General features: G+C 33.8%; 1 protein-coding gene across 2 annotated transcripts; it reads left to right on the top strand.

Annotated features, from left to right (window-relative positions):
- The first annotated feature begins 3,066 nt into the window (after window positions 1–3,066).
- On the top strand, window positions 3,067–23,968 carry LOC114279943 (putative ABC transporter B family member 8). 2 transcript variants are annotated; one of them, XM_082870452.1, is made up of 11 exons: window positions 3,067–3,327; window positions 3,897–3,987; window positions 14,057–14,375; window positions 14,469–14,523; window positions 14,860–15,038; window positions 15,792–16,249; window positions 17,013–17,553; window positions 17,701–17,880; window positions 21,394–22,695; window positions 22,885–23,291; window positions 23,384–23,968. In XM_082870452.1, exons 3-11 carry the CDS (start codon window positions 14,124–14,126, stop codon window positions 23,736–23,738), a joined length of 3,729 nt encoding a protein of 1,242 aa, XP_082726578.1. In that variant the 5' UTR covers window positions 3,067–3,327; window positions 3,897–3,987; window positions 14,057–14,123; the 3' UTR covers window positions 23,739–23,968. The 2 variants fall into 2 exon arrangements, with proteins under 2 accessions (XP_082726578.1, XP_028078032.2); XM_028222231.2 differs by lacking the exons at window positions 3,067–3,327; window positions 3,897–3,987 and having other exon boundaries at window positions 13,853–14,375.
- The last annotated feature ends 28 nt before the right edge of the window (window positions 23,969–23,996 follow it).

The raw sequence follows: 23,996 nt of genomic DNA, 5'->3' as shown, positions 1-23,996 counted from the left end.
TCAAGTAGAACACTATTGATATGCAATAATTTTTTTTTTTATTTTTATTTTTTATTTCTATAAGATTGTTGCTAGTAGCCCTCACATTTTTCTTTGGAGCCCCACCTTGACCCGGCCAAAATATTTCGGTTTTTTTTTTTGGAACACCTTTAATCCCATCTCTAGTCTCATCTATGTTGTGCCTAGAAGGCACCATACGGGTGTTGTGCCGCTTAGTAGGCAGCTCAAGTCTATTCCAACAATATGAACCATTTATACTATAAATCTGTGGAGAAGATTATTCATATAAAAAGTTATTAGGTTAATTTAATATCAATAATTAAATAATTGATTTTTTTTAATACGAATATTTTATTATTAAAATCACAAATTTAGTCCATATTTTTCAAGACAAATCTGATCAAAACATGCATTTATCTATGTTCGATTAATTTAATTTTTTTTATCTAGATAATCTTCCCAACAAAATTTATAATGTGAATGATTTAAATTATTAAAAATGTTCAAAATGAAACCCCCTTATTGGCATAACACCCCCTGCAGTGGTTGCTATTGTGAAATCATAGCAACTTCACCCAAAAAGCAAATCTAAATGGCATGTTAAAAGGGTTGTCAAAAATTGACATTGTGAACCTCAAAATGCTAAATTTTGGCTAGAGCTCACAAATGACATTTTAATTTGATTTTTTTGTGAAGAAAATATAAAAAATGATTAATGCACCATTAAAACAACATTACTAAAATTTAATATTTTCACACTGTAATATTTTCAAAATTTGATTTTGACTGTCTATTTAATTTTTTTGCATTAAAGATACTCTTATCCTCTAACCTTGCATTTGCTGTTGTCATCTAAAAAAATAATAAATAAATAAATTGGCATTTGCTACCTGTTGTATCTTGTTGCTTTCTATGAATGAATTTCACACCATTACTCAACAAAACAAAAACAAAAAACATATCACTTTCAATGAAAGATTTATTTGATTAATCTCTTTAAGAAATTTCCTGTCATGATACACATTTCAATATGAAAAGTGTGTGATGCCAAAATTATTTTTGCATGCATGGCTATAATTTCATCTTAAAAAGCAGTGTAGAACATAACCTTGGCCCCAGCAAGCACTAACCAAAAAAAGAAGAAAACAAAATCCTTCTAACAAAAATGCTATGGATTATGAATACATATCTCGAAATTTATTTCGAAATGAGTTATATGATGATATAAATTTAAAGTTAGTATGATGTAAATCCCATCTAAAATGATTGTAATTCATAAATGTGATTTTCTAAACACTTTTCTAAATATATATATATATATATATTGAATTTGTAGTATTGTTATTCTTATGCAATAAAAACAATGACTTATTTGGAAAATTATTAAGTATTTCTAAATTATTAAGTGTACATACTCCTTCACTAATCATCATTTATCATGCATTCTCATGTTTTTCAATCATCCAACACAAAATCATAGTACCCCACTCTCTCCATCAATTATAATACCATGAAACACTACGTAACCGTACTTCCGGACTTTCCGATAATCACCCAACTTATTTTGTCTCTGCTTGTCCTCAATCATTTTGGAGAAGTTATTTGGTGTTGTCTTTAAAAAAGGAGACACAACAATAAAATGTTATCTAGAAAATAAGTTTATAAATCATTTTTTATATTAAATTAATAAAAACATCTAATGATTTGATTCCATTTTATTTAGTTCTTTTTTGTCCTAATTCATGAATCGAACTATAATCAATGATTCTTATTTATTTATTTTTAGAATTTGAACCAAACTTTACCCTTAAAAAACCATATATACCATATGATTTGGATAACTTCGAATCAATTTACAACCAATATAAATAAAAAACAGGTGTCTCGGTGTTTGTATATTGTATTTTTATTAATAATCTTTCTTTTTTTTTTACTGATCAAAAAAAAATTAGGAGGTTTTATTTTGTCACTTCTTATATGGTGCACTGGCTTTAAATTTAATTAGTGGTTAGAGTAGAAATGAGGGGGACCAATCTAATGTAAAAGCCATTTTATTAGTTCAGATAAAGCCATTTTAATGTTAAAAAGCCTTATTGAATGGAACCATTCAAGTCTCCCACCATAGCATTTCATATATCATTGATTTTTTTTTTCTTATCATTTTATATTATCAAATAGGATACATAGTAAAATATTATATATATGTATTTATCATTTTTAGTAATTATCTTTAAATAAAAAATGAATTATGAAAATTCATGCAAACGATGAAAAAAACATTTGGTGTTGGAAACTGAACTTCTGAATTTGTGAAGAAATTTATGAAGGAAAAAGACAAAAAATAAAATAAAAAACAACAACATTACTTCAATTAACATTTTCCCTTTCTCTTACACTGCTTGACTAACTAAAACTAAAATTAATTAAGCATTTCAAACTAAAATTAAAATTAATGAACTCAAGATTGTTACTTCTCCTCGTATACTAGAAACCCTTTCTCTTATTTTTTTTTTCAATTTTTAATTTTTAATTTTTAAAATTTTTTTTTTTTTTTTTTGTGATCAAACATTGAATAATACATTTGCCAAACCTAATCCACTGGTGAGAATAATCAAGAATTATTTATTCATATAACTATTTAATCACGCGTTCTTGAAGACATAAAACATTTTATTAGGCTTGATTGCATTTTGTAATTTACTGGATTTTTAACAACCAAATCAAAAACACTAAACATATCTAGAACACTCCATCTCCAACTTGTGGCTACTTTATTAAAATATTCCTAGGGATTATTCCAATTTTTGAGCCATCCATTTTCTGTTTTATTATTAGACAATAAATAAAATTCCTCGTGCGCATTTTTATAGTATCTAGAACCTTTTTTTATTTATAATAAAATGTAAACTAAGTTAAATTACGCCGGAAACGTCATTTTTGTAAATTTCGCACATGTTACTTATGACTAATAGAGAAAAAAAAATGATTAAGGACTTAAAAGTAGGAACTATGGGATGAGTTTTGTTGGGTTGAAATTATATTTGACCACATTTCGAAAAGAAGAGAGAGCTTTTCGATGTGCAAGCAAATTAGTAGAGATTAGTTTATTTCTAAGTGGAGATTACAATAACACCTCCACATTGTATCACAAATACAATTATTCTATTACCCCCACTAATTAAAATTAAATTAAAATTATCAACATAACCCTATAGTAGGTGTAACCTAGCCTAACAAGGTTATTCCAAAAAGTAAGCATTAGGGTCTGCTCAAGAAAATAGCATGGAGGACCGGTCAGCCATATGATGAGAACCTTCAAATCTGAGGGTGAGAATACCAAAATCAAAAATCAATTAATATTACATGTTTATGGTGTGTGAAGAATTTTAAGCAACTCCAAAGGTCGCTAAGTGGCATGTTTGAAAGAATCAAAATTTGATTTCGGCATAAAATAAAATAAAAAATTATTATAACCGATTCAACATGTGCACAATTTCTTTGCTGCGTTTCTCCATTAGCTTGGTTAAAAATACTATAATTAAGCAACTGCATCTTATTGTTTACTAGTTATTGTTTTATTTTATTTTCCCTAGCATTGACATGATATATGAACTTCCTTGACTCTCTTTTCTTATATATATACACCTATTGAGAAGAGTACGCTTCTATACTCATTTCAAGTTACTATCTCAGTGTCTTCCTGTCCAATTTCAAAAAACAAAACTGATATCTATAGTAACACGGTAATCATTTTCAATTATTCATATTTGATTACTTGTCTAAAAATTACACTCGTTTACATATCAGAATAAAAAGTTTGTATAAATTTTTCGTCTAGTGTGAGCAATATTCTATTTTTTATCTGCTAATTTGGCCTTTATGTGATACTTTGTTAGTCAACAAATGCTGGACACTGATATATTTCGAAGGAGATGAAGTTAGCTCGTAAGATTGACTAATTGGGTCGACTTTGGGTTGCTTAAATCGGTAAGTAACTCTTTGCGTGCACATTTTGTCATCTTTTTTCTTTTTTTTTTTTTTCTTGTTCACTACTTTATTATAAAAATTTCCCACTTCATAATATGCTATTTTAATCAATAGGAAGGTAGTTTGTACGTCATGGTTATGAGTTTTTTTTTTTTTTTTCCTATTTATATCCTATGTGCACATATAACATAACCAGAAGGCAACCAAGAGGCTTGGCTTAGTGTGAGGAGAAGGTAACCAAAAGGTTGCCACCCAAGAGATTACAGGTTCGAATCTCATGAATGCTAAACATCATAAACTTTGGAACCACTGAAAGTTTGTCTGATCGTTAACCTGTAATTGCAGATCAACAATTACAAACCCAGAAGTATATTTGAATTCAGTAATTACTGACAAACAAGCCCTTACAGAATAAGGGTAATTTAAAAACAAAAACGATGTGACAATAAAGTTAATACCAAGAACCCTGTATACTATATATAATATAATATAATATAATATACAACAATTTGTCGATCGAAACCAGAATTGCATAATGCTGGACAAGATTAGGGGATCAAGAAAAATGCAAGAGATATACTTGTATTCAAAAAACAAACCACCTTGTCAAATATATTAAAAGGTACCTAAAAATTAGTTAAACTATTTAAAATACAGAAAATTAGCAATCAACTGATTCCCCGGTTGGCCTAAATAAATTAGAAATGCTTTAGTGAGAATAAGCTGATTTTTTGGCCAAAAAATTATCGTAGATCTAGCATTGGCGCTTACATAAAAAAAAATTGCATTCACAACTTAAGAATACTTAAGAAGCTTTTCAGGGGTTTAGTATTCTTGCTTTCAAAGATGTTTATTTTTTGAACTCGTATTTTTTTTAAAATGTTTTTTTCGCTGATAAAAAAAAATAAAAAAAAAAAGTTTGCCATGACATAATGAACTTCATGAGACGGAAATCTTGTGCAAGAGCATATAAAATCTAACAATGATGATAAAACATTTAATTTAATTTTCAGTAGGTGTTTAATGTATAGTCTAAAGATGGAGATCTCACATATATATCTCCTGAAATGTACTTATTTATTTGAAATAATTTTTAGAAATGCTTAGTGACCTCTTGTGATCATCTTTTGTTTTGTTCTTTTGCATCTTCTTTCTGTTATTTAAACATTCAAAAAAAAAAAAAAAGAAAAGAAACATGTTTAGGAGAATCATTGGTTGTGTTGACTATGATTATTATCTCCTTTATTGTCGGAAAATAAAATAAATAAAGAGATAGAATAATAATTCGTTGTGAGTAAGAATTAATAGATTTGATTTGGTTTAAATTTTTGGTTCAATCATGGAGTAAAGAAATTTGGGGGCGTAAAAAAAGACCTAGGACAGCTGTTGATTAGGGCTGGTGGGTAGTTGGTATCCCTTTGGATTGTGGCTTGCTATTATTATTTTTATATTTTTTGTGGCTTACTATTATTATCCCTGGGGGGACTCGTAAAAAAGACTTAGGACAGCTGTTGATTAGGGCTGGTGGGTAGTTGGTATCCCTTTGGATTGTGGCTTGCTATTATTATTTTTTTATTTTTTGTGGCTTGCTATTATTATCCCTTGGGGGGACCCGTAAAAAAGACCTAGGACAGCTGTTGATTAGGGCTGGTGGGTAGTTGGTATCCCTTTGGATTGTGACTTGTTATTATTATTTTTTTATTTTTTGTGGCTTGCTATTATTATCCCTTGGGGGGGACCCGTAAAAAAGACCTAGGACAGCTGTTGATTAGGGCTGGTGGGTAGTTGGTATCCCTTTGGATTGTGGCTTGCTATTATTATTTTTTTATTTTTTGTGGCTTGCTATTATTATCCCTTTGGGGGGGGACCCGTAAAAAAGACCTAGGACAGCTGTTGATTAGGGCTAGTGGGTAGTTGGTATCCCTTTGGATTGTGGCTTGCTATTATTATTTTTTTATTTTTTGTGGCTTGCTATTATTATCCCTTTGGGGGGGGGGGGACTCGTAAAAAAGACCTAGGACAGCTGTTGATTAGGGCTGGTGGGTAGTTGGTATCGCTTTGGATTGTGGCTTGCTATTATTATTTTTTTATTTTTTGTGGCTTGCTATTATTATCCCGTGGTGGGGGGACCCGTAAAAAAGACCTAGGACAGCTGTTGATTAGGGCTAGTGGGTAGTTGGTATCCCTTTGGATTGTGGCTTGCTATTATTATTTTTTAATTTTTTGTGGCTTGCTATTATTATCCCTTGGGGGGGGGATTGTGTCTTGCTATTATTATTTTTTTATTTTTTGGGAAGCAAATTAAAATTCATTGATACATCAATGCAGAAGGATAAAAAATAAATAAAAAACTTATACACATTCCAACTTTTATTTTAAGGTGTACAACATGCAATTTAAATCAGGTACAAACAATTTTTCTCAATTTCTTTAGCAAATAATGTTACAATTTATGTACTTGAGAAACTATGAAATTTCACAATTTCTGCACAAAAACTGTGAAATTTATGAAAATTGAGAATTTTTAAACACAACAAAATTTCATAATTTCTATCCTCAACAAACTTTAAATATTTATGAAAATTGAGAAATTTATCAATTTCTTAAAAACTATAAATTTCACAGTTTTTATTGTGAAGTTTCTCAAATTTTTAAAAACTACAAATTTCGCAATTTATATTACAAAACATCTCAGTTTTTTTGTTTTGTTTGATGGAAGTTCTCTAATAGGTTCCAAAAATATAAATTTTATGAAAAATGTATATAGAAAGAAAGATGTGAAATTTTAAAGTTATCATAAAACAAAAAAGTACCCGTTTGAGACCTCCATTTGGTTGTTACGCAGATGCATCTCACATTTTAAAAAGAGAACGACATTAATATTGGGCCAGCGTGAGATTTAATTGGTTAAAAAATATTTTATAAAATTTAGACTATTTCCTAGTATTAGTTGAGATACGCGTAAGTTGTCTCCGGACATTTAATTATCAAAAAAATTGACATTATGAAAATCTATTGAAAAATTTCCCTTAAATAAAATCATGTCATGAGTTCTATTGTGACATACCAAATTTTTTTACGCATTGGAATATACAAAGAATCTAGATTTCATTCTAGTATATGAAAAGTCATTCTAATATATGAAAAGTCTCGAATCTCCAAAAAAAAAAAACCTTGAATTCCCAACAAACAAACCTTCAAAAGAAAAAGACTGAATATTATTAATAAATGTTGTCTGCACCATGTCTTACATTCTTGTTTATAATAAGAGCACTTTTAAATTCAATAACGAAACAATTAATTAGACTAATTTGTTACTACAAACAAAAATAATAAAATGTAATAAAAAATTACAAAAAATTATTAATAAAAATTTAAATACTGCAAGTACAGGAATCATGTGAAAACATGTGACACTGAAACGGATGGTCCTAAACAGAGTTATTAAAAAAACTAAAGTTTCATCATAAATATAAATATAAATATAAATTAAAAAGAAGAAGGTGAATTCGAAGACTCAATATTTTAAATTTTCCTGAAATCCAACTTGAATTGCAATGAAGTCCTAAGTTTTGCTCTCTGGCCTGTTTTTAATCACACTACCAAATTCAAAGCAATTCCACATTCACCTTTTAAAATTATATTTGTACCCCTAAAATTTATATTTTTAAAATTTTATTCTGAAATTTGTTAAATCTGCGACGTAAATTTAAAGTTGATAAAATGTGAGTCATAGTTAGAATGATCATGCTACTTGCACATACTTTTCTTGTGTAATTTTCTAGATAATTTTCTTAGTATTTAATTGTTGTGTATAGTTTTCTTCTCAGTAGGCCCTAAAATCCCATTTTCCACGAAAGCCAATTCTATAGTGATATATATATACATATTTATATCATGGAAGCCACCCACTACCAACCCACCCTAAGAAATTAGGCTAATCTGAATAAGGAACCAAAGCCAACTTTCTAATTAATGTTAGCAGCAAAAAATAAATAAATAAATAATTTTTTTTTAAAATTAATGTTAACAAATGATTTCATTAGAAGTGGTTTGGCTTTTTCCTGTGTGCGGTTAGATCTTTTATTATGTCATCTTCTTTGTTGCATTTCCATAATTGGATATCATTATACATAGGGTTCGCTTGGGATGTGGAGCTTTTTGACTTTTTGATTTTTTGGTTATTTTAGCTTAGGGTTAAAAAATCTCGTTTATGATAGGCTTTTTGACTTTTTTAACCTTTTTGAGAGAAAAAATAAGATAACTATGAGTTGGATGTGACATTTTGTCTTATTTAACTAAAATAACTTATTTTGTCTTATATAACTGTTTTAGCCCCAATGGGGCATCCCAAACCAACCCATCCCATAGTATTCTATCTTATCATTTTCTTTCTTCACTTTGCTACTCGTTTGGTGTATGTATGAGAGGACTCTCCTCTGTATTATATTATTGGTATGTAACATGTTTGTATAAAAATAAAAATAAAGCTTTTGGGTTAGTTTTTTTTTTTTTTTAAATTGGCAAAAAAGAAACTATATTGATGCAAGAAACAAGAACAAAGTACAAAACAAAATACATCAATAGAGAAAAAAGAAAGTGCAGAAATATCACAATGGACTAAATCATCCCAACTCGGTTGACACCAAAATCTCATTCTATCATTTGCCAACACTTTCAGAGTTGGTGAGAAACCAACTCTGGATAAGAGAGAATAAGAGAACTAGGAGAACCATCACGAAAACTAGGAGAAACATCGTTGGGTTAGTTTATAATGAAAATTAGGAGAAATATCATCACCAACTCAGAATAAGAGAGAATATACCAACGAAATGGGTTTGCTTTTCCAATGGGGGTCTATGTTTTTTTTTTTCTTTCTTTCATGTTTATATATATTATTGTTTTAATCGTATTCTTTTCTTGCTTCTGCTTTTTCTTTTTCTTTTTCTTTTTTTTCTCTCTCCTCTCCATGTTCTTTGTTCATTTGAATTTGTAGTCTATGCCAAAAAGTTTGAGTTACAAATTATTGTAATTATGTTACAAATTTTATAATTACGTTACATATGAATATTAAAATATAATGAATTTTTGTTGTAATTTTGTTACGATTATTATGATATAGTTACAAAAGGACATATGATATGTACCCTTTTAGAAATATATGTATAGTAAATTTTTCCTATCAGCTGAATATATATATATATATATATATATAGCATTAAAATGTGGAAGATTTAAAAGTGGAGTTCCTATGAAAAATGAAGGTATATCCCTTTTAGGAATATATGTATAGTAAATTTTTCCTATCAGCTCAATATATATATATATATACATAGCATTAAAAGGTGGAAGATTTAAAAGTGGAGTTCCTATGAAAAATGAAGGTATTGTCTCAAAATTATTGTAAAGTATTATTGAGGCATATGCTCATCTCCCTAGTAGCAATATGGTGGGTCCCCCACTTGGTGGAGGTTAATTTCTGGCTGGCAACCGGCTACCCCGAGGTCAGGACCCGCAGGGGCAGTGATGACATTACAGAGCATTTTTTTTCTTGATCCAAAAATATATATATATAAATTATAAATAAATTTAAATTGTTTAGTTTATATTAGAAGTAAGTAAGACAAAGGAAGAATTTTCCGGATTTGACTACTTTTTACCTTTGAAAAATGGGCTTTGAGTGGGCTTTTATTCAAAGTAGGCCATACAATGATGCAAATGTACTTATTATACAATCATCATTATAACATATATACTAAGGAAAAAATATGCTTAATCCAACGAGGAAAACATATTCTCCCAATAAATCTGGATTTTGAATATTGATGTCTATAACTAAGTATTTTTTTTATTTTATTTTTTAAAATTCTGTAGTGTAGTTGGGGGTCTCATGTGTTGGCTGGATTGAAATACTAAATTGAGCAACATAAATGATATAAAACAATTACGTTTTACCCGTATGTGTAAACCTTACACAAGAGGCTTAAACATTGTCCTAATATTATTGAATCCTCTCCAAAATCTGTTTAACATCATCATATTATTTAATATTAACATGCAATTTTCTTTTTTAGATTTTTAGGACTAAAATTGGTTTGAAACCTCTTGTTGACATTAATTTAATTTCAACCATCAAATTCCTTGTAGTGGTAAGCACCCAATTTACATATTGTATTCCTATAAAACTGAAAAGAAAAGAAACGAAAAAGAAGCAAGGCATGGTTATTCTACAATCTTTCTAATTTCCATTCTCTTATGACATGAATTTCAACAATCAAAATTTTTCATTTTGCCAAAAACTATCATACTTAACTACCAACCACAATGAAAGTAGTGCCTATATGTGTTGTTTTCACTACAATCACAAAAAACTTTTTTGGTTGTGTATTTGTTATATGCATAATGTGATCAATCAGAAATTACATAATCAAGTATGCCATGTTTGCATGATTTCATGCTTGCTTTTGAGTAAGTTTCAACGTGAAATCCGTCGACATCCTTAGTAAGTGTCAGTTCCAACTATGGGTGACATATTATAATGTGTTCTTGAGGGGTCCTACTAGGGAGATCTCAGATCTCCTAAATGAACTTTGCTATGCATATGATGATCTAACACAATCGTTTGGAGAATATTTGATGATCTATTGATGACATAAATAAACATACTAGGAAGAACCAAAGGTAGCCTAGCTAGCGTGTATTGTGTGGGATTGATTCTTGATCTCCTTTGGTGTATGGGAATATACAAATAAAGAAAGAAATGTAATCTATTAAGTCATAAAAATTAATAAATTTGATTTGGTTGGTCATATATTTAATCATGCATTATAGAAAATTAGGTAAGCTAAAAGACCATTGATATTTTTTAGGAGATAAGAGTGTCAGGCTATTAGGAGACACTATTCCCCTTCTTTCTTTCTTTCTTTTTTTTTTTTTTTTTTTCAATAGATAGGAGAGTAATTATAATTATAAGAAATATTTACATAATCAAATACACCACTAACCCACAATAACTAAAAAATCTAACGACCAATAATCATATCAAACTTTCTATGACCTCACACCACAAAGGGTGCTACATAATCACTAGACCAAATGCCCTGGTTAAATTAAAACTTAAACTATCCATTTTATAAAACAAAATGTGATTTATTCTTATTTTTATAGTTATCGATGAAGTTGATTTTTTGTATGGATAAATTTTATTGTGAAGTCTATGAGATAGATGGTCCAGATCATCTGTGTGCGTCTGGATTGGGACCCACAAAAGGAATACAAAAAAATATGGAGAGATGAGATATGTAGACCTAAATTAACTTGGGATGTAATAGTTAAAAAATAAATAAACAATCTAGGGAGACTTATATGTAAGTCTTAATAGGTGAACTTATTATTCAATATGTCTTATGATAATTAATGGCGTTTTTACCAAACACTATTAAAAAAAGTTATTAATTATTAATTATCAGCGATAGTTTGAAAATTGTCACAAAAAATGTTACTAATTATAAATTTCAGTGACAGCTTAAAAAAATTGTCACAAAAAACATCATTAATATTCAATTTTCAGCGACAGTTTAAAAAATTCGTCACAGAAAAAGTCAATAATTGTAAGTTTTAACGACAATTTATAAAAATTGTAACAAAAAAAGTCACTAATTATCAATTTTTAGCAACACATAAAAAAAATCGTCATAAAAAATTATTTTTAACTACAATTTTACCAGGACTTATTTTCAATAGGACTTGATTATTAGAATTTATTAATAATTTATCCATAAATATATTTATTTATTTAATTTAATTGAACCGGTAACCTTAACAAAGCAAAATGACAAAAATAATTCATGTAATCAATCTCATTCAATTGAGATACAAAACTTAGGCCTCGTTTGGCAACCGAACTTTTTAGTCAAAAAGTCAAAAAGTTACTAAATTAGCTAAAAAGCCAACAACACATATCAAAAAGTCAAAGATTCTCTTTTCTCTCTACTTTTTGCACATCTTTTTGTAAAAAGTCAAAAAATCATCTCAAATATACAAGTTTTTTTTAGCTCATATTTTAGCCAAATAGCCAAAATATTACTAAATTAACCTGTTCCCAAACGAGGCCTTAGTTTAGTTTCAGTAAGTTGTACTTTTTCAGTGGGTTATATGCTTTAGTTAAGATAGTCTTTGGGTGGTGGCAACCAGTTGTTAAGCTGGTTTTTGGGTTGGTGGCAACAAGTGTTTGTGATCTCATCAACACTATGCTTGGTTTTCCTTTTTCTCTTTTTTTTTTTTTTTTTGTTTTTTCAACCTTATTGATGTATTCTCATATATATTGTATGGTTTCGTTATCAATAAAGATTTTTTTTGTTAATAAAAAAAAAAGTTATACTTTTTCACCCTATAGTTTGGGTAATTTTAATTTGGTCCATATATAAACTTTTCAATTTTGCCAAATTACTCCAATCATCGAATTGAAACAAATTAAAAAGTATAAGATTTAGTTTGATATAATAGAAAATTTCAAGATAAAATTGAAATTTATCCCAGACTATATGGGTTTAAAATACAATTCACCCAAGAAAATAATAATAAAGTGCTCAAAAGATTTAGAATATAGAGGAGTTCTTTGGGTCTGAGTTTAATATTAAGCAAAACAAGAATTTGCTATGAGAAAACCCTCCTTTCTTCTATGCATAGACACACAAACCTACGATATAGGAATAATGGTAATTTTGTAAATAAATCAATTCTTGTGGATTTTGTTTTTTAAATTTAAATGCAACCGCATCATTCTATATTTAATTTATATACATGTATTTTTATTTGATCAACACTAATTGCAAGGATAAATGTGAAATAAATACATCTACCATATATTCAACTAGGTCAAATGTGAGGACGGATTAATTCTGCACAAATAGAAAACTATATATAGAATTATGTAAATCTTAATTCTTAAGAAACCCTCCATATCAGTTGAATAAATTTTTTATTCAACTTTCTCGCAAGATTAAAATTTCAGTAAGCAAAAGATGTCAACAAATGCAACTAGGAGGAAACCATGATAAATCTAAGGAAGCAATTGGGCCAAAAGGTGACAAAAAATTAGCTACTGTCAATTTGTCATTTTTTTACCTAGTGGTTAGAGATTTGATGCCGCGCTCATGTAGCTGCTTAGATTAATTTTTCATCTTGGACCACGTATCACTCTCTCTTAATCAACTTTTTGTTTCCAAATATGCATTAATATTTTTAAATGCTCTACGTAGGAAAAGATGTTAACAAATGCAATTAGGGGCAAACCGTGATAAATCTATCGATGCAATTGGTCCAAAGTACATCAAAAATGAGCTGCTATCATTTTTATCATTTCTTTAACGAAGTAGTTAGGGACTTGATGCTTCGCTCGTATAGTTGCTTAGATTAATTTGTCATCTTGGGTCCATGTATCACTCTCCCTTAATCAACTTTTAGTCTTTGGATGTGCATTAATATTTTAAAGTGCTCTACCTAAAGATAAATTGATAGGTACCCAATTGGGGGCCAAAGCTTAGAATAACCCCACACACAACTCTTTAACTAGTCAATAATTGAAAACAAAGCAGACTTTAAAGGTCATGTGCTCAAAGTAGCACCATGTATATTACAAAACCATAACTAAACCAACATAAAGAAAACAATAAAAAGGGACAACACCTATAGGGGGCAATAAGACAGTGGTCATAGTCATCTTTGTTCAACAGTCCATGAATGGGGATATCATTTTATGGTTGCTTTGAAAGTGACAACCAACAAAACATAAAAGAGTATATTCAATAAAGCATCATCCACTTTTCCCATATATTAAAATAGAAAGAAAAAAACATTGACGTACGTAGAAAAATTAATGTGTAATTGAGATTTATTTTAAAATATATAAAACTGTATCACACATTGTTTTTTTTTTTTTTTTTTTTTTTTTTTTTGTCATTCTGTGATTTTGTTGCACGTAACCGTGCTTATATACTTGCATTGTCACTTGTTAGAGAGCAAATCAAGGCTAGTACTTGTTCATTTCTCTCTCCTCTTGCTTTTGCAGAAAGAGTTGAGCAAAGCAAAGTGGTGGCTTCTCTATATTGAGGAGGTGCTATTAGGAAGCTAGAAAGATGAGCTCTAAAGACAAGAATGAGGTAGAGATTAATGGGGAGATGGGAAGGAAAGAGAGGAAATCAATAGCTATAATGTTGAGATGTGCTGATAGGGTTGACATTTTGCTAATGGTGTTGGGTACCCTGGGAGCCATTGGAGATGGAATGTCAACAAACTGTTTACTGTTGTACGTTAGCCGCCTTTTTAATAGCTTGGGTTATGGTAAGACCCAACAAAATCATGCTAATTTCATGGCTGAGATTGAACAGGTTAGTATTCAGCAGCACCACTACTCTCATTCTTGCTTTTCTGTCTCTCTCACTATCTATCTCTCTCATATCTTTTTGGGTTTTTTGTTACAGTGCAGTTTATACTTCGTGTACTTGGGATTAGCAGTCATGGTGGTGGCATTTATGGGTAAACCTTTTCTTCATTTGCTTTGCTTTGTTGACAAAAAGGTTAAGGAACTGTTTGGATGTCACTTCCAAATTGGATTATGCCAAAATCTGTTTATTTCACACAGCATTTGAGACACAAAAATTGGTACTTTAATAAGGAGACATCACAACAACCAAGATAAGAACAGAAATGAGCTCATGTTTTTTGAAACCCTAAACAAGCCCTACTTTTTTTAACTAGAAAAACACAAGGGGTTCACTAAATGCCTCAGAATAACAAATGGGCTGATTCATTTCCAATACGTTTCGATGAATTCTATTTTTTTATACTAAGAAAATACTTAAATATTTGCAGAAGGTTACTGCTGGAGTAAAACAAGTGAGCGGCAGGTGCTGAGGATTCGGTACAAGTATTTGGAAGCTGTTCTTAGGCAAGAAGTTGGATTCTTTGATTCACAAGAAGCAACAACTTCAGAGATCGTCAACAGCATATCAAAAGATACTTCTCTCATACAAGAAGTTCTTAGTGAGAAGGTATGTATGGACTAATTATATATGATTTCAAACATTCACAGCTAGTAATCTCAAGTTTCATGAACTTGTTCTTCACTATCATCTTACACAACTTACATGAAATATATAATTGATCATTGAACAATAGAGAAAGTAAGATTGAACAATTCAAGATAATGATTATCATGTTAAAAGAAAATTGTCAAATCTTATATCAAATCTTAAAAAGGCGTCACTGTGAGATCTAAGAAGAGTTAGATGTATACATCTTTACTTTGCATAACGTTTAGGTAACGATGGAGCAACCTTACTATTGAGACCCAATCTTATGTCAAATATGCTTATCAATTTGTGACATTTAACTTATCTTAGAATGTTTAATTCTTTACAGGTACTAAAATTCAAACATTCACAACCAGTAATCTAAAGTTTCATGAACTTCTTCACTATCATCTAACATAATTACGCAACATTTATTCAATATGTATAATTGATTCTTGAATATAATAAGGGGAACAATATGAGCAAGTAAGATTGAACAATTCAAGAAAATGATTACTATATTAATGAAATTTTTCATGGATGTTTTTAAGTATCTTATATCCAATTTAAAAAGGACATCATTGTGGGTTTGAAAAAGATTAAATAGATACAATCTTATTGTGTATGACATCCGGGTCATAATGGAGCAAACTTACCACCAAGGCCCAATCTTATGTCAAATATGATTGTCAATTTGCGACATCTGAACTTAGCATGCTTAATTCTTTACAGGTGCCAAAATTTTTGATGCACATATCACAGTTCATCTCAGGACTTGCATTCTCCACTTACTTTTCATGGAGGCTGTCTTTAGTAGCATTCCCAACACTACTTCTTTTAGTCATTCCTGGAATGATTTATGGCAAATACCTTCTCTACTTGTCTGACAAATCCTTCAAGGAATACGGCAAAGCAAACACCATAGTTGAGCAAGCTCTAGGCTCCATCAAGACCGTCTATTCATTCACTGCCGAGAAGAATATAGTTGAAAGATACTCAGCAATACTCGATAAGACAACCAAGATGGGGATTAAGAAAGGAATTGCGAAAGGCCTTGCTGTTGGGAGCACGGGGCTTTCTTTTGCAATATGGGCTTTCCTTGCTTGGTATGGAAGTCGTTTGGTTATGTACAAGGGAGAGAGTGGAGGACAGATCTATACAGCCGGCATTGCATTCATAATGGGTGGGCTGTAAGTGGCTTCTTTTCATCAAACTTTGCTTTCTTGTATTGCTTTTATATTGTGTTTAGATCTTGAATTTCTTGTAAAAAATAAAATGAAAGGAAAATGACATTACTTACACATAGATAGAAGAGGAAAATGATCAAAGTAATGTTTACGTTCAAGATTTTATGAATCACAACAAAAGTTACAAACTCAATAAAAGACTTGGCTACTGGAGATTGATAGAAAAATTTGGAATTATGTGAAAGGAGATATTTATCAATTGGGGGAAGAGTAACTTTGATTAAGTCAACTTTGGGGAATTAGCATCTACTTCCTATAATGCATCATAATTAATTTTAGCAGCGACCATTTTTCCATTCTTGAGGTACCTTAAATATTCTTACATTGCAAACTGATACATGGCAAATGAAGAATTTGAGAAGAAGTACTAATTGCTAGCTTGGCTAATACAAGCCTCTCACTGCAATTAAACTAAATCGATAACTTTTTCACAAAAAACAACAACAACAACAACAATAATGAGAACTTGTTAATCTACTAGTTGGAGGTGCAATGAGTTTGTTTTTTAGACTAGTTAATTTTTCTATTTTACTGTAAGATTTGAATATTTATTTCTCTAGTTTATTTTTCTTAGTCTATTTTAATTTAATAATATGACTTACTTTTTTTCATTTGAACAATGTAACATTGTTATTTAGCCAATAAAAACAATTTTACAATATAAAAGTGCAAATAATACAAAACAAATCTACTAAATCTTATGCAGATCCCTTGGAGTGGCACTTCCTGAAGTTAGGTACCTTACAGAAGCCTCAGTTGCAGCATCGCAAATATTTAATAGGATCAACCGGATTCCAGAAATCGACGGTGAAGTCCTAAAGGGACTAGTACTAGACAAAATACGTGGAGAAGTAGAATTCGAGCATGTCAAATTCACCTATCCTTCTCGCCCAGACTCCATTGTTCTCAAAGATTTCAATCTCAAAGTCCAAGCAGGAAAAACCGTGGCTCTTGTTGGCGCAAGCGGGAGTGGAAAATCCACTGCCATTGCTTTGCTTCAACGATTTTACGATGCAGATTGTGGAGTCGTTCGCATTGACAGTATCGACATAAAGACATTTCAATTGAAATGGTTGAGAGGACAAATGGGACTTGTTAGCCAAGAACACGCACTTTTTGGAACATCGATAAAAGAGAATATCATGTTTGGGAAACATGATGCAACTATGGATGAAGTGATGACTGCTGCAATGGCTGCAAATGCTCACAATTTCATTAGGCAGCTTCCAGAAGGGTATGAGACCAAGGTAGGACTTTTTAAGGGCGTGTTTGTTTCGTTCATTTTTTTCCAACTATAATGCCTTATATAGTGTTTCTTGATGTTTTCTTGGCTTGATGTTTTCTTGGTTTAATTTACAATGTGTGGTTTTTTGATGTGATAAAAAATGTTACAGGTTGGAGAGCGAGGAGCACTCTTGTCAGGCGGGCAGAAGCAGAGAATTGCCATAGCTAGGGCGATTATCAAGAACCCTGTAATTCTTCTACTTGATGAAGCAACGAGTGCGCTTGACTCAGAATCAGAATCACTTGTGCAAAATGCCCTTGATCAAGCCTCCATGGGAAGAACCACACTGGTATTGTGTATCCTCTCTGTTAGTAAAATATGGGTATTTTTATAAGTACAATAACCAGCTTCATTTATTTCTTAATCATAAGATGATACCCTAATTCCAACATATGACCATACTCATCCAATATGTGTGCAACTATTGGATTTGTTAATGTAAATGTAAATTACTACTACACCTACTACCAAACCTACCTCCACCTACTACTCCTATTACCTACTACACTCCACCAAACCTACCTCCACCACTCACTCCTCACCTACTCCAGAATCATCTCCTATATAATAGGAATTCTTGTACAAAATATATACACAACAATCTTGTAATACATCAATCAATAATATACATCAATTTATCTAAACTCTTGGTGTTCTTCGTCCTCCGGCGGGCGGCAACCTTGCCTTGACCGTCCGCCGGACCTCAACCTATTCCGCTTAAATTTTCTACACATACCAGTGCACAAAAGCCCTCTTCGCATACATCAGATCAAACTTATGATCACTCCTCGAGTTCACCTGCAAGGCCGACGCCGCCTCTCTCTGCGTCGTGGCTGCTTCCGAATCCGAACCATAAGATCGTCGACGACAGTACTGATCTCAAGTCTTCGGAATATCTGTTCGCTGATATTGATCCGTATCTGGATCTCGACATCATGGCCTCATCAGCATCATCAGCAGCAGCAATACATCTCTCCCGCCGATGGAGTTGTTCCGGTGCAGATCAAGAACATTCAACAACCGCCTTCATTGGTGGAAGGTCTACCTTGCTACGACGTAGACTACTCTGGATCTAAGCCTTTTCTGTACAATTTCAACTCTCATCAGTCTCTCAACCATCTACAGATCCACATCCGCAACGTCCTCCCCCGCCACGAGCAAGGCGGCCTCTTCGCCGCCGAGGGCTACGCACGCGCCTCCGGCCTCCCCAGCGTCTGCATCGCCACCTCCGGCCCCGCCGCTACCCACCTAGTCAGCGGCCTCACCGACGCCATGCTCGCCAGCGTCCCCGTCGTGACCCTCACTGGTCATGCTCGGCACTGATGCTTCCCTTACCTTTCTTTTATTTTACTATATCTATATGCATATGTTTATTATTTTACTATATCTGATGCTCTTTTCTCTCTCTCTCTCTCTCTCTCTCTCTCTCTCTTTTTTTACTTTCCAACCCATGTGCATTTATTTATTTATTTATTTTTATTATTCTATTTTTTCGACAATCCATAGGGTCCCAAGTCTCTCTCTTCTTTTTCCAACATAATCATCTCTCCCGGAGCATCATACGCACAAACCCATTCTTCTTTCTAGATTTTCTCCCCTTCACTGCACTTTCTCACATGGATTTTGTCCTCTCTTTTCGTTTCTTTTTATTTTACTATTTTCTCCCAATTTAAACATCAATAAAAAAAAACAAAACAAAAAAAAAAAAAAAAAAAAAACAAGAGAAGAAGAAGACGAAGATGACCTGCACACCGAACTCCTTTTATTCATGTCGGGGCTCACCCCGTTCCCCATTTTTACATCAAAAAAAAAAAAAAAAAAAAACCAACACACAAACAAAACAACCACACCCACAGTGGGATTTTTTTTTTCTTTATCTCTACTCTGCCGCCGGTCTCTTCTTCTTGCCTCCGTCTTGAGCGGGCCTTGACAGTGTTGCCTCCGTGTTTTCCACGCCGCCGAGCACGTTCACTCCCCCATACTCCTCCACTACAGCATATGGAGGACCTCCAAATCGGAACATCACGGTGGCCTTCCGCTTCAGCTCCTTGTTTTCTGCCCTTAGCACGCTTATCTCTGCTCGCGCATCCTTATACATGCGTTGGAGCAGAGCCAGCTGGGAGTTTAACTGCTGCACCTCATTTGCCCTACTCTGCAGCCGGTTCGACAAGTTTGTCATCGCAGTCATGGTTTCCACACATGACTTCAAAGTATACTGATTGGCCTCCACATCCGACTGCACCGCCATTTTTTGCTCCACCGACCGCATCGGAAAGTTCAACGGCGCAAAACCGACAGTGTTTGGTTGAGGTTCACTGGCCACCGCACCCGTTATCTCTCTTGTTGACTCGTTGAGGTCGGGAAAGAGAGTCAGCAGACCACGGGACGACGAAGCCATTTTCTCTCGCAACAGAGTGTTACAGACTCTCTCTCTCAGCACAACAGTGTTACAGCCTCTCTCTCTCAGCACAACGAAGAGTTTTACAGAGGATTTCGCAGGTTTTTTGCTTCTGCCTCGGCCTCAGGCTCTGTCTTGGTTAAATAGCCGAGGTAGCCACGCGCATCGCGCGCCTCTTGACGCCCGACAAACTGGCACGCCTTTTCATGGCACATCTTTTGATAAAGTGGGCACGCCTTTTGAGGGCACGACTTTTGAGGGCTCGATATCTACATCCATGTATATCTTTTGGGCAGCCTATATACACACTCATACAGTGTCTTCTACACCGGTCCGCTTTATCAATCCCTTTGTTTCAACCTCAAATAGGTTTCTATCTTCACACCTATTTGAGTTTGAGGGGGGGTTATACATATATCATGGTAAGTATGGTTACACACCATGTGAACCACTCAAGCTGGTGAGCATGGTTATACAACATGGGAACCACTCAAGCCACATCATGGCGCACTCCCTAAGTCGCCTCCTTGGTGCACCACCACAAGCTTCTACAACGGTCCGGCATGACCACATAAAACTGTCCCGACATTGATTCCGGTCAGCTTCTACAACGGTCCGTCATGACCCCGTAAACTGTCCTGCTACAACGGTCCGACATGACCCCGTAAACTGTCCTGCTACACCGGTCCGACATGACCCCATAAACTGTCTTCTACATCGGTCTGACACGACCACACAGTGTCTGCTACAACGGTCCGACATGACCCCGTAAACTGTCTGCTACAACGGTCCGACACGACCATACAATGTCTCCTATCCCATTTTTAATTTTATTTGTCAGCTTATTTTTTCTGTTTTGTTAATCTCTCCAAACTCAAGTTGGCTAGTACCTATCCTCCTTGAGTTTGAGGGGGGCTGTTAATGTAAATGTAAATTACTACTACACCTACCACCAAACCTACCTCCACCTACTACTCCTATCACCTACTACACTCCACCAAACCTACCTCCACCACTCACTCCTCACCTACTCCAAAATCATCTCCTATATAATAGGAATTCTTGTACAAAATATATACACAACAATCTTGTAATACATCAATCAATAATATACATCAATTTATCTTACAGGATTATATTGAGTGAGGTTTAGTAGAATTCTAATCTATAGCTTAATTGCATGCAAGAAAGCTAGTTGTTCTATTTTTTCTTATGAAAATTGCCAAAATTGGAGTACATATCAAGGTTTTCAATCACAATATCGAGAGATTAATCGGTATTGATCATCGTGTAGCAGTATTAGGAGTAACAAATGATACATATTGGTAATATTTAAAACCATGCAACAAATTAATCAACATAACTTGTCTCCATTCCATTGCTAATATTGCTTTTGATGATCAGGTTGTTGCCCACAAGCTCTCCACAGTGAGAAATGCAGATTTGATTGCAGTCATGAGTGGAGGTTGTATCATTGAAATAGGTTCACACAATGACCTAATCAACATAAAAAATGGCCACTATGCAAAACTCGCAAAACTACAAAGACAATTCAGCAGCTTCGACAACCACCCTGATGACCAAGACCAGCATTCCGAACCTGGCCTCTTGTCAGTCACAAGAAGCAGTGCTGGCAGGCTAAGCACTGGTCGTTCCAGCCCCGCTTTCTTCTCCACACCACATCAACCGACTGATGACCCACAAACCGTATCTCATCCACCACCATCCTTTTCCAGGCTCCTTTCTATGAACTCCCCAGAATGGAAACAAGGCCTAATTGGAAGCCTGTCTGCTATAATCTTCGGTGCGGTACAACCTGTCTATGCACTCACCATTGGGGGCATGATTTCGGCTTTTTTCTCACCTAGCCACGAGGAAATACGATCTAGAATCCGAACCTACTGTTTAATTTTCTCTTCGCTTTCCCTCATTTCTATTGTTGTAAATCTCTTGCAACATTACAATTTTGCTTACATGGGTGAGCAGCTAACGAAAAGGATTCGATTGAAGATGCTTGAGAAAATATTGACATTTGAAGCGTCGTGGTTCGATGAAGAAAAGAATTCTAGTGGGGCTTTATGTGCTAGATTGAGCAACGAGGCTTCCATGGTCAAATCCCTTGTTGCAGACAGAGTTTCACTTTTAGTCCAAACCGTTTCAGCTGTGACCGTCGCGATGGTAATGGGACTAGCTGTAGCGTGGAAGCTAGCACTTGTTATGATTGCGGTTCAACCGCTCACAATCCTATGTTTTTACACTCGAAAAGTTCTACTTTCTTCGATTTCAATGAACTTCGTCAAGGCTCAAAATCAAAGCACTCAAATCGCTGTCGAGGCAGTGTACAACCATAGGATTGTGACTTCATTTGGAAGCATACAAAAGGTTCTTAAGCTTTTCGATGAGGCTCAAGATGAACCAAGGAGGGAGGCAAAGAAGAAATCATGGCTAGCGGGGATTGGTATCGGATCTGCTCAGTGTCTAACTTTCATGTGTTGGGCATTGGATTTTTGGTATGGTGGAATCTTAGTGAATTCGGGGGAGATATCATCCGGAGCTGTTTTCAAGACATTCTTCATATTGGTGAGTACGGGAAAAGTTATAGCTGAAGCCGGTAGCATGACTTCTGATATAGCCAAAGGCTCAACCGCTGTGGCATCTGTTTTCGCCATTCTTGATCGACAATCTCTAATTCCAAGGTCTTACACTGTAAGTAAGACATTTCTTGTTAACAACTCTGATTCGTATTTTGACAACAATAGCGCTACGAACACATAATTTTTTTACAAAAAAAGGGCACATTATGTAGTCCAGGAAAATTGCAATGCTGTCTTAACTACATTCTATGCACTTTTTTAGAAAAATTCTTATGACATTGATATTAATTGTTGATATTAGGCCGAGGATGGAACCAAGTTGGAGAAAATGGCAGGCGGGATAGAGATGAAAAGGGTTGATTTTGCATACCCAAGGCGGCCTGAGAGCCTCGTATTGCGCCAGTTTTGCCTGGAAGTGAAACCAGGAACAAGCGTTGGGCTTGTGGGGAAAAGCGGGTGTGGGAAGTCGACGGTGATTGCGTTGGTTCAGAGATTTTATGATGTCGAGAGAGGGGCAGTGAAGGTGGATGGGGTGGACATAAGGTCACTTGACATCGGGTGGTATAGAAGGCACATGGCACTGGTTAGCCAAGAACCGGTGTTATATTCAGGCAGCATTCGTGACAACATTGTGTTTGGGAAGCTTGATGCGACCGAGAATGAGGTTGTGGAGGCTGCTAGGGCTGCCAATGCTCAAGAATTCATCTCGTAAGTAAAGACATGATGTTAAATTTCTTCATAAATTCAAAATCCAAATACGACTTCTAAAATTTTGTTAATGCAAAACAACGTTTTCACAGAGCACTGAAAGATGGGTACAAAACTGAATGTGGAGAGAGGGGAGTACAATTATCAGGAGGACAGAAGCAGAGGATTGCCATAGCAAGAGCGATAATTCGGAACCCAACCATACTACTGCTAGATGAAGCAACCAGTGCTCTTGATGTTCAATCAGAGCAAGTGGTGCAAGAAGCACTGGACCAGATCATGGTCGGAAGGACAACAGTGGTGGTGGCACACCGCCTTAACACGATCAAGAACCTTGACTCCATTGCCTTTGTTGCTGATGGAGCACTGGTGGAGCGAGGAACCTACGCTCAGCTCAAGAATAAGCGCGGCGCTTTCTTCAACCTTGCCAGCCTTCAAAACACATAGCTTGTATTTTCACAAGAATAACTTTTTATGATATTATTAGCTTGTTTAATGCATTCACGCAAAGAGTTAGGAAAAATATGTATTCATAAACAAGATGCAGGAACCTAGTAGGTAAGAAAATGCTATAAGGGCTGCTATATACGTATATCACCAGATGAATTTACCCACTTTTTCACGTCCTGTATGAATTTCAACTAATAAATATCATGCGTACATGTTTTATACACAAACTGTAAACAAAAGCCAAGTATATGAAAT

Source organism: Camellia sinensis, chromosome 5, assembly GCF_055761805.1.
Source record: "Camellia sinensis isolate YWXY chromosome 5, ASM5576180v1, whole genome shotgun sequence".
Lineage (NCBI taxonomy): Eukaryota > Viridiplantae > Streptophyta > Magnoliopsida > Ericales > Theaceae > Camellia > Camellia sinensis.
Note: the sequence above shows the minus strand (reverse complement) of the source record. Positions and strands in the feature narration are given on the sequence as shown.